Here is a 10,095-nt window from a genome sequence, read left to right as displayed (position 1 = left end):
GAGTACGTCACAAAAAGCGAGCGGCCCGCAACAAGCCGCTCATCTCTCGCACCATGATGAAGAACATCCTGGGCCACGCGGTGTACCAGCTAACTATCATTTTCACGCTGCTTTTTGCAGGTGAGCTTTGAGGCCCCGAGAACTGGCAGAGGAAAAGGGGCAGAGTCCCAGCCCTGCCTTGCAAGCCACCTTTCCTTGGTGACCTCACGTTGGCCAGGACAGAGCTTATTTAATAGTGGGTGGGGAGTGGAGGGGTGACAAGGAGAAGATTTTTTGCTCTGGAGCTCTGTGGGTGCAAAGACAGTTTTTGCCAGGGAAGCCGCTTATTTTTAAGGAAGTAAGAGTTCATTGAGGATAGCCTGGGGGACATCAGCTGGATCAAGGGATCTTCAGCAAGAGCTTGGGATCCTGCCCCTAGCCCAGTGCAAAGCAGAAGTAAGGAGGGAGCAGGATCTCATCTTCTCCTCTCTTCCCTGCCCTTCCCCTCCCTAAAACCCCTCGTCTGCTTAGGGGAGAAGTTTTTTGATATCGACAGTGGCCGGAACGCCCCGCTCCACTCCCCACCCACCGAGCACTACACCATCGTCTTCAACACCTTTGTCATGATGCAATTGTTCAACGAGATCAACGCGCGCAAGATCCACGGGGAGAGGAACGTCTTCGAGTCCATCTACCGCAACCCCATCTTCTGCACGGTGGTGCTGGGGACGTTTGCAGCTCAGGTGAAGCCGCGGGAATAAGACGGTGGGGCTGGGAGGGGACCATGCCACAGGCAGGACCGGTGTCTGTTGCAGTCGCTGTCCACAGCTCTGTTAGGTCACCTTACTCTTCTCCAGCAGCTTCTTGGTGACACGATATCTGAATATTGGGGTCTAGAGGGCGTTGGGAGGTGCCAGGGCCAGCCAGCGCATCTCTGGTGTTCTGTAGAGTTACTAGCCTAGCTGTGAAGTCCTTGCTCCTTTTATAATCCCAGGGAAGGGGAGAAATCTATGTGGCTGTAGGTGACCTTTTCATCCCCTGGCTGTGCTGTGCAGCCCTTGGAGCTCCCCAGTGTGTGACTTTTTCTCTCCTGTGCTCTAGATCATCATTGTGGAGTTTGGTGGGAAGCCATTCAGCTGCTCTGGGCTCACCCTGAGCCAGTGGTTCTGGTGTATTTTTATCGGAGTAGGAGAGCTCCTCTGGGGCCAGGTAAGAGCCAATTTGAAAAACACACCACGCGCCTCTGTGCCGCAGCGTGCTCGCAGCCCAGCCTGCCTCTCCCTTCCCGCTGCCCGTGTTTTACCCAGTATTTACTGAAGGCAGCTTTGGAAGGGGGTGATGCTCCATCCCAGCACCGTGCCAGCAGCGAGTAGAGGAGTTGCTAATCTCTCTTCGTTCCCACCCTGCTTGCAGTGGGACACATTCAGCGGTGGCACGTCTCTGCTGCATCTTGGCTTCTCTCCGCTGACTCCTGGCGGGTCGCGGTGGGCTTCGTGCTGCCAGAACCTGGGGACTAAGGAGCTGCTCTCTCCCTGCCTCTCCCCAGCTGATCTGCACTGTCCCAACCAGCCACCTGAAGTTCCTGAAGGAAGCTGGGCATGGCATCACCAAGGAGGAGATCCCAGAGGAGGAGCTGCCCGAAGACGTGGATGAGATCGACCACGCGGAAATGGAGCTGCGGCGCGGGCAGATCCTGTGGTTCAGGGGTCTCAACAGGATACAGACACAGGTACTGTGGGGCAGCGGGTCCTGTGGGGCTCTTCCTTCTCTCTCTTTCTTTCTCTTTCTTTTTCTCCAGGGGCTCTGTCTGGAAGGAGGTGACGGCTGCTGCTCGGAGGATGCCATCGCCTCCTTGGGCTAGACTTCTCCCACCACCTGTGCCTTTCTAGGGCTGCCCTGGTTGGTGAACCAGGACAGCCTGGCTTTGGGGGACAGTTCAGGGTTGAGGGGAAGGCACGGCACTGTTCTGATGCAGAGCACGGTGTCCTGCAGCCTGAGGCTGGTCTGCGGGAGGCTGAACGTGCTGCTCATGGGCACCTTGTGCAGCAGAGGAGGGGGCTCGGAAGCTGCAGGGGGGACGCAGAACCTCCCAAGCTCTTGCTGAGTTGTACAGCGAGCAGGTCAGCGTTGAAGCTGCTCTTTGTTGCTGCTGGGATGCTGCTGCCAGGGGTGAACATGCCCAGGAGGGAATTTACCTTCATGAAGACTCTCTCTGGTCTTGCTCCTCTGTTGTTCTTTGTCCTTCCCGATGGCTCTTTGGCCAAGGGCTCTTGCCACCCCTCCCTGCCAGCTTTCCAGGCTCCTCACCTGGAGCTCTTGGCCCCACAGCACAGAAGAGGAGGAGAATCTAACCATTAATATGTTTTTGACATGAGTTGTTTCTCCCTGACTCAGTTTTTCCTGAAAGGGTGTTTTTTCCCCTGGACTGCTGGCTGGGCAGAGAAAGGTCCCTGCAGCAAGGTCACTTCTCCTTGTCTTTCCCTGAGACTTGGGCAGAGCTGCCCCGTGGAGGAAAGCTGTAGGGCCGCAGTAGGCCCTGGCACGCAGGGCTGCTGAGTTACCTTCTGTTCTTCCTCCTCTGGCCCACGGAACTAATGGAGGTAACCAGAGCGGCACAGACACAGGGGCTGGAGCACACACAGCAGCCGTGGTGCCGTGTTAACTTTGCTTCTGCTCTGTGGGATGTTGCCTTCGTGGTTTCAAGGCGAGGTTCAGCTTTGATTCCCTGGTGAGGGGTGTCTGGGCTCCTCTGGGGGCCCAGGGCAGTCGTTGGTGCTGTGGGGGGTTGAGCCACCAGTTCGGTCTGGCTCATTCAGGTGAAAGGTGCTGGGAGCACTGGGCTTTTTCAGAACTGGTCCAGATGTGTTGGAGGCCTGGATAAGCAGCTGCAGCGCCAGCAGCCAGCCATGGTGTTGGGGCCAAGCTCTCTCCCTGCAGCTGTGGTGGACCTGAGCTGAAACAAACTCCTTGGTTTTGCAACATGAAAAGCACTTCTGGAAGGTGGAGCCTCTTCAACTCTATCTCTGGCTGTGGTGCTCTGTGCATCGAGAGAGCAGCCGACAGGTCCAACATGAGCATCTCAGGGCTTCTGTCCCGACTCAGTGTGTCTTAAGGGCTCTTCCCCATGGGCCAGCCTGGTGCGTTGGGGAGAAGAGGGTCCCTCCGTGGAGGGACATAAACAGGGAAGGAGTGAAGCAATATGTAAAATACCTCAAGGGTGAGCTAAAGCTGCACATGGCTCTAGGAGCAGTGTCCCTTCCCAAGGAAGGGTGAGCTGGGGTGGCACAGGGCTGTGTGTCCTGCCAGCAGGCGGGCTGGCTGCCACGGGGCTGCAAAGTGTCTGAGAAGCCACGGTGGCCCCCAGGTGCTGCTTGGTTTCTCTGCCCTGGGGGGGCATCTACAGGGCAACCGTGGCCCAGCACCACAGGTTGCTTCTTTGCTGCATCCCTGCCCCCCCCTGCCAGCTCTGTCTCCCAGCCCTGTGCAGATCTGTGAGCCTGGAGAGGCTGAAACATCTTCCAGCACTGATGGCAGCCGTGAGACCTGTGGGCTTGTGGTGCATCCCAGCATTCAGCCTCCCAGCCCCGTGGGGCTCAGGGGCCAGAAACCCTTACCCAGTGCAGTTTTCTGGACCACCGGCTGCCAGCTCACACCTCTGCCCACCCTCTCTCTTTTTCTGCTCCTCCTGCAGATTGTCGGGATAACCTAAGGTGTTTCCTCTACCACTCCCTCCCACCACACTTTTTCCTGGTGGTGGGATAAACCCTGCCCCTCTCACACCTGCGAGAGCGGGGCAGAGGCTGGAAGGCGACCTCTACTCTGCTCCCAGAAGCACCAGCCAAACCTGGTGTGGGTTTACGGGAGTGCGGGGTGGGCTCTCTCCTCCCCACCTCTCCGTCCTCCTTCTTCCTTCCTGTCCGTGTGTGTCTGCCCAACCTCCCTGCTCCCCTCCATCCCCGACCCCTCTCCCTGTCTCTGGCCGGGGCGACGCTATCTCACTCTCTGGTTCTTTGCAGATGGACGTAGTTTACACATTCCAGACCGGCGCCTCCTCTTTGCAGGGAGCCCTCAGGAGACAGCCTTCCATCGTGAGCCAGCACCACGATGTAAAAAATGTTTCTAGCCCAACCCATGTAGCTCTTTCCTCCGTCAATTCCACTCCCACCACTTCTGCTGTTGCTGCTGCTGCTGCATCTCCTCCTGCGGGCAGTGAGTGATAGTCTATTACATGCATGACTTCTAATAACCACAGAGAGCACCTGCATCAACTTAACCCAGCCTGTTCTCTCTCCCTCTAAACCTTAACTCGCACACTGATTTCCAAAATGAAGGATGGGGCGGGACAGCATTTAAAGATAAAAAAAATCCATAGTTTTTATGCTGTTGCAACTCAAACAAGTTTACAATACTTTCTGGTTCTTCCCCTCCCCATTCCTTGTTGCTTCCTCCACTTTTACTTCTTCTCCTCCTTTGCAGGACTGAGGTATGAGTCCACCCTCCTGAGGGGGTGCAAAGATTGGTGGTTCTTACTGAACAAACTGTGTTCATGACCAAACTAAAAGCCTTGCTGTGAAAAGGGCACGCTGCGCCCAAAAGCTGCTGTTTCTCTCCGATGCGGCTCTGCCCAGCCCCAGGAGGGCAGGGATGGGCAGAGGCGTTGCTTCTTCGTGAAAAGCTGTAAATCTGTTTGGAGGCAGAGCGGCGGCTCGGACCTTCTCGCAGCAGCTGAGGCGCTGCTGGGATCGGCTGAGCTGCGGTAACGGGCTGCCTGCGTGCTCTCTGCCTCTTGCACTTGCGGGAGAAGGGCTGTTTGCTCCTGCCTCGGTTGGGAGGCTGGACGGGGTGGGAGAGCAGCCGGTCACTGGAGCCGCTTTCCTGCAGCTCGTTCTGCTGTTTCGGAGCTGCCTTGTAAGCAAGCAGCCTCCCCTGTCCCGCCTGTGAACTTGCATGCCCTGCGAGACGGAGCTGAGCGAGCCCGTGAACGTGCCCTTCGCTGCCCTGGAGCTCTGCGGGGCTCCCCACTGGTTCCTCGTTGTGGCCGTTGCGGTGGCTCGCAGGTGCCCAGCTTGTTCTGCGCACGCTGGTTCTCGGTGGACGCAGAGACACGCGATTCTCTGCATGCGAACGGAGAGGGAGCTCGTGGCCCTGCTGAGCAGCAGTGGCAAAGCTGGATCCTGGATCTAGGCCGTGGCTTTCCAGACCAAAGAAAAGCCCTCTCTGGTGCAGCACCTCTCTCCGTGTTCGTTGTGAGCACGTGAGCGTGAATTCTCTCTGCAGGGCTGTGCCAGGCTACGAGTAGGTAGTGTATCTTCCCCAGATAATTGGCTTTTTGATTGCACAGTCATTTTCTGTGTTCTCCTCTTATTAAAGAAATACCCTTGGTGACGTTTTGAATAGTTTTCAGTTTCCACTGTTTATGCACTGTGGGAGAGAAGAGAGAATTTCTGATAATTTTGTTTTCTCTCTATTTAGCCGACACTGATGCTTGAGTTTTATTTTGTTTAACCCCAGTGTTTCTGAAGCAGCACAGCTGCCTTCTGTTCCTGACTGCATCTGTGCACCACCAAGACTTTCTAATCAGAAGAAAACCTGCTACCCTGAGGGGGTCTCAGCGTAGTGGTGGACAAGACCAAAATGCAAGGGCTTTTTTTGCAGTCTGTGAATTAATATTCTCCCCAATTTGCAGCAAGGGAATAGATAACTTGGATAGCTTGTGCCTTTCCAGGCAGCAAACAACTTTCCCAAAAGCTAACCCAGGTCACTAAGTCTTCCCTCTGTTTTCTGCCTGGACTTCTCTCTGTTTTCCTCTGCTGCTTCCCTTCCCTCTCTCTAAGCAACACTTGCCTCCCTACAGATTAATGGTGTCCCTCTGTCTTCCACTGCACTTCTGTGGGATGAGTTTTTCCAGGGCTGGACCTCAGCAGCCCGCCTTGCTGTGCCCCTCTTGGGGTGATGGAGGAGGGGGAGGTCTCAGGAATGACCCTCAGGAGATGGTTTGCAGAGCTGAGCTGGTCTCCCGTGGGGTTTTGTCCTGGTTTGAGGGAGCTGAGCAAAGCAAGCCAGGAGTCTGATGATGGAGTTGATGCTGGCTTCATGCAGAAGATGTAATTTCCATCTCCATGTGAGCGGTGGGATTTTCCCAGCAGGCTGCGGTGATGGTGTGAAATGAGAACAAATTCCAAGCTTAGAGGCTACAAAGGTTGTGAAGGTTTTGGATGGAGGGGAGGCGTGACCCTGACCACGGGCAGGGAGGGAGGTGGGCTTGCAGCTTGGTTTTGGAGGATTTCATTTTTGTTCGTGCTGCCTGGCTCATTCAAAACACGTTTCCTTGCTGTTAAGTTCCTTTGACAAGGGAACAGCTGACTCAATTTCACAGCAGTTGCTGACAGAGGTGGTTAAATGAAAGTAAGAAAATCTGAGGAAGGCTGCAACAGAAGTTTATAGGCAGAGCTGAAGGCAGTGATGTGGTGGGTAGGGTCTGCACTCACTAATGCTTGAGGTGGTGGGGCAGGGAGGACTTCTGTGAAGCTACTTCTTTCTCTGAGCTTGTACTAGACTGACCACCTAATTGCTTTGGCAGTCCCCTAGGTTCTCATTAGCTTGTTTGGGTTGATTACGCTTGGTTTAGTTGGTTGTGCACATGGCATTTTAGGGGTTAGTATTTTTGTCAGTGCTTGCAGTTGCTGTTCTCAAGATGTTGATGATGTGACAGGTCATGGCAGAAGGACAGCCTGCTTGGTGGTCTCCATTGTCCTCTGCATTCGCACTAAATCCTGAATCTATCCAGTATCTGTGGTCATTAGCAGAGCAAACACAGCTCTGGCTTTCAGTTCCCAGCTCCATAAGCTGAGGCTCCATCATCCTGGGGGGGTACCTGCCACATGCTCATCTCCTCCTGAGTGTCTGTCATCCAGCTCCCCTGTGCGTTGGGTCCGTGTGTGTGTGCAAGAGCTGGCTTGGTTGTTTCTAGCTGGGATGTGCTGAGCCTGTGCCAGAGGGATGTCACATCGCTGCCCCGTATAGTGCAGCAGCATCTTTCTGAGCCAGCTGGAGAGCAGAGGTAGAAGGGCATCCCCCATGAGAGGGGAACCCTGGAACATCTTGCAGGTAAGATCTTCAGGGTTCCAGGCATGAGATACTTCTCTGGACTGGTTTTGAGTGCCGTGGTGGTTGGTGACTTCCCTCCTAAACTGCCCGTGTACCAGATCTAGGTGGACAAGTTTATCCCGGCTCATTTGTCCAGGAAGAGAGGTGTTGTCTCTGTTCACCCACCAGATCTGCATCCCGTTCAAAAAGAAGTGGCAGAACACACATGTACTATTAATTGCCTCATCCGCTTGCAAGGGGATACCGGAATCATTCTCCCTCCAGCAGCTCTGTGTGCTCTCTGCTCCCTCAGCCAGCGGATGAGTCTCTCCAGGGTGTAGCATAGGGATGCTGCTCCTGCTGTGGAGGAGCAGCCCTTTTGTGGGATCTGTGGATCTCCTTCCTTCTCTGCTTCAGTCTGCAGAGACACCGTGAGAGCAGGCAGGGGCCGTGGGTGGGAGCTGAGTTCCTCAGGTGTTGGGAGCAGGTAGCTCATGAGTAGTGAAGCTGCTTCCACGGGGCAGGAGGCAGAGCAAGACAACTGACACTGCTGCAGGGAGGTGTTACCAAACAGTGTCACAGTGTTCTGGAGGCATTTTCTTCAGAGCGGAGGAGCTGAGCAGATATCCTGTTCCCAGGTGAACTCTGGTTAATAGAGCAAAGACTTCCATTGCTTCCATAAAATACGTGAGAGCTTGTGCAAGGTGCTTTGTCCCTGCTGACAACTTTTGTCAGTAGCTTCCTTGTCTGTAAAGGGAGGAACCAGGTGACTGGGGGAGGGTGCCAGGAGCCAGGAGGGTGCAGGTGTGACCTGCTGCAGCAGGATAGGGGGACCTCTGCAGAGGCAGCTCGTGGGCTGTGGCCTGAAAGGGCCAGTTGGGAGAGCATCAGCGTAAGTCCCAGTGGAGCAACCCCAGGGCTGCTTTGGAGGGCACTGTGTGGTGGGTAGCTCTCAGCTCTGCAGTAAAAAGCAAAGCCACACAAAGTGATTTCACCTGGTCCTCTAAGACTCGGGAGACCTTCAGCTGCTCGGTTTGTTGGCTCTGCTTCAAAAACCCACATATTGCATCGCTCTCCTTCAGTTTATGCCTTCTGACATCTTTCGAGTGATTGTAGCCCTGAGTCATCCACGAGAGCTGGAGCGCTCTGCCACAGCCCGGGGGCACAGAGAGGGGGATTGTCTGCCACATGCCAGCGAGTGCACTGGGGTGGGGAGCTCTGCTGCAGCCCCGCGTGCTGCCGCCTCCTGCCCCTTCGTTCCCTGGATCCGATGCTTGTCACCCATCTGACCGAACAGCTGTGACTTGGCCGCAAGGAAGGGCAAGAGCTGGAAGGGCTCAAGGCTGGATTTCCAGAGGAGCTGGAGGGAGCAGTGAGTCCACTGCTGGCCACCACCCAGGCTTGTTCCCAGACCTTTCCCTTCCAGCGCAATGGAGGGTGGCAGAGCCGTACCCTGCTTGTCCAAACGGCACTCGATCTCCTCATAACACGTTGAGCCTGGCTTCTGGTGGTGCTGACAGCCTGTAGGTTTCACAGGAGTGTGTGACCAGGCTTTTTAGCAAAGTTTGAGCTTTGTTTCTCATGCAGAGCATCCAAAAGAATAGCTGCCTTGGGGAATGGCTGGGTCTTCTTCAGCATGTTGGTGTAGAGAAGGATCCAGAGCTCCAGCCTAGGGATCCAGGTGGCAGCCTTCTTGCATGTTTTATCTGGGTCTGGTTTTACTGGTCATGGCATTCGCTTGGACCTACTGCTTCACGTGGGCTTGAAAAGTTTGTGACACCTATTTAAAGCCCATTCCTTGTTATAGGCGTAAAAATAAAATAGAACAAACGCACAGGTTGCTCCCACCTTAGACTTTTTTTGCCTTGAAGTGAACCCGCTGTTTGTCTAACCCACCTCTTTTTTGAGTTGTAGTTCCACTTTTTTGTCCTCGTTTGTACACACAGATAACGCGTGCGCACACATAATGACAACTAATGCATTTTGGCTTCCATTCATTCAAAGTGATCTGGTTTTTTTGAGGTTTGGTTGTTTGTTGTTTTTTTTATTTTTGGTGTCTTTTCTTGCAGCTTCTGAAGTCGCCCCATAGTCGGTTGATTCCCTATCACACGCCTAGTGCCTGAGTCTGATCCATGTTGGCCCTCCTAGTTCACCATAGATCTCTCATTTTGACTAAGCTGTCTGTTCAGTGGTGGTGACTGTTGTTGTTGTTGTTGTGCTTTTTGTTTTATTGTGTCTTCATTATTTATTTTTATTTTCTCCTGGGAGCTCTGGCCTCTCGTAGCCACTACTAACCCCTCTTTTATTTATCCCCCACGCTCCTGGCCTCCCGGCAGATCAAAGTGGTGAATGCGTTCCGTAGCTCCTTGTACGAAGGCCTCGAGAAACCCGAATCCAGAAGCTCCATCCATAACTTCATGACTCACCCAGAGTTCATCCTGGAGGAAGATGAGCCTCGAACACCATTCCTTGACGGCGCTGAAGACGACCCCGAGACTGACGGACTCAAAAAGCGAGGTGGGGGTAGCCTGGGTGGATCTACATCCCTCAACAGAAATAACAATGCAGTGGACAGCGATCAAGTTGAGGTCACCGTCCCGGAGCCTGAAAGCCCCTTACACAGCTTGGAGACATCGGTTTGACCTTAGAACTTTGAACCCCTCCTCCTCCTCCACCTTCGCCCCTCGCCCTGTGTGATATTGGCACCAGTAACTGATCACACACTGCGGTCACTTTGTGTCAGACTGCTCATACGTATATCATTTTGGTGTTTTGTTTTTGGGGGTTTGTTTTTGTTTTTGGGGTTTTTTTACCATTATTTAGCAGTGGGAACCAGAGTACCACGATGCTGGGTGTTGGGAGAGAGAGGCTAAGCCAAAATTGTGCATCTCCATCCCTGATTTTCAGTGGTACTCGCCCAAGCGAAGCAGTCGGGTTATTTCCTCTCTGAGAGTTGGGCTCCATGCGTCTGTTGGGGGTTTTCACTTTGAAAAATGCATGTTCAAAGAAAGTTCAAATTGTAGTCTTACA

General features: G+C 54.0%; 1 protein-coding gene across 1 annotated transcript in view; it reads left to right on the top strand.

Moving 5' to 3' along the window:
• Positions 1-9,582, top strand: part of LOC104279235 (plasma membrane calcium-transporting ATPase 1-like) — a gene marked incomplete at both ends in the record, with an annotated part of 19,664 nt that extends 10,082 nt beyond the window's left edge. The window contains 7 exon segments of the mRNA XM_009876441.1: positions 1-9; positions 12-120; positions 511-722; positions 1,081-1,188; positions 1,526-1,708; positions 3,996-4,112; positions 9,402-9,582. The exon segment at positions 1-9 is cut by the window's left edge and continues 120 nt beyond it. Of these exon segments, the coding sequence (XP_009874743.1) occupies positions 1-9; positions 12-120; positions 511-722; positions 1,081-1,188; positions 1,526-1,708; positions 3,996-4,112; positions 9,402-9,582 (919 nt within the window).
• Between the last annotated feature and the right edge of the window lie 513 nt (positions 9,583-10,095).

This window comes from Apaloderma vittatum, unplaced genomic scaffold, assembly GCF_000703405.1.
Source record: "Apaloderma vittatum isolate BGI_N311 unplaced genomic scaffold, ASM70340v1 scaffold22519, whole genome shotgun sequence".
Lineage (NCBI taxonomy): Eukaryota > Metazoa > Chordata > Aves > Trogoniformes > Trogonidae > Apaloderma > Apaloderma vittatum.
The sequence above is the reverse complement of the archived record's forward strand: the minus strand, read 5'-3'. Positions and strand labels throughout refer to the sequence as shown.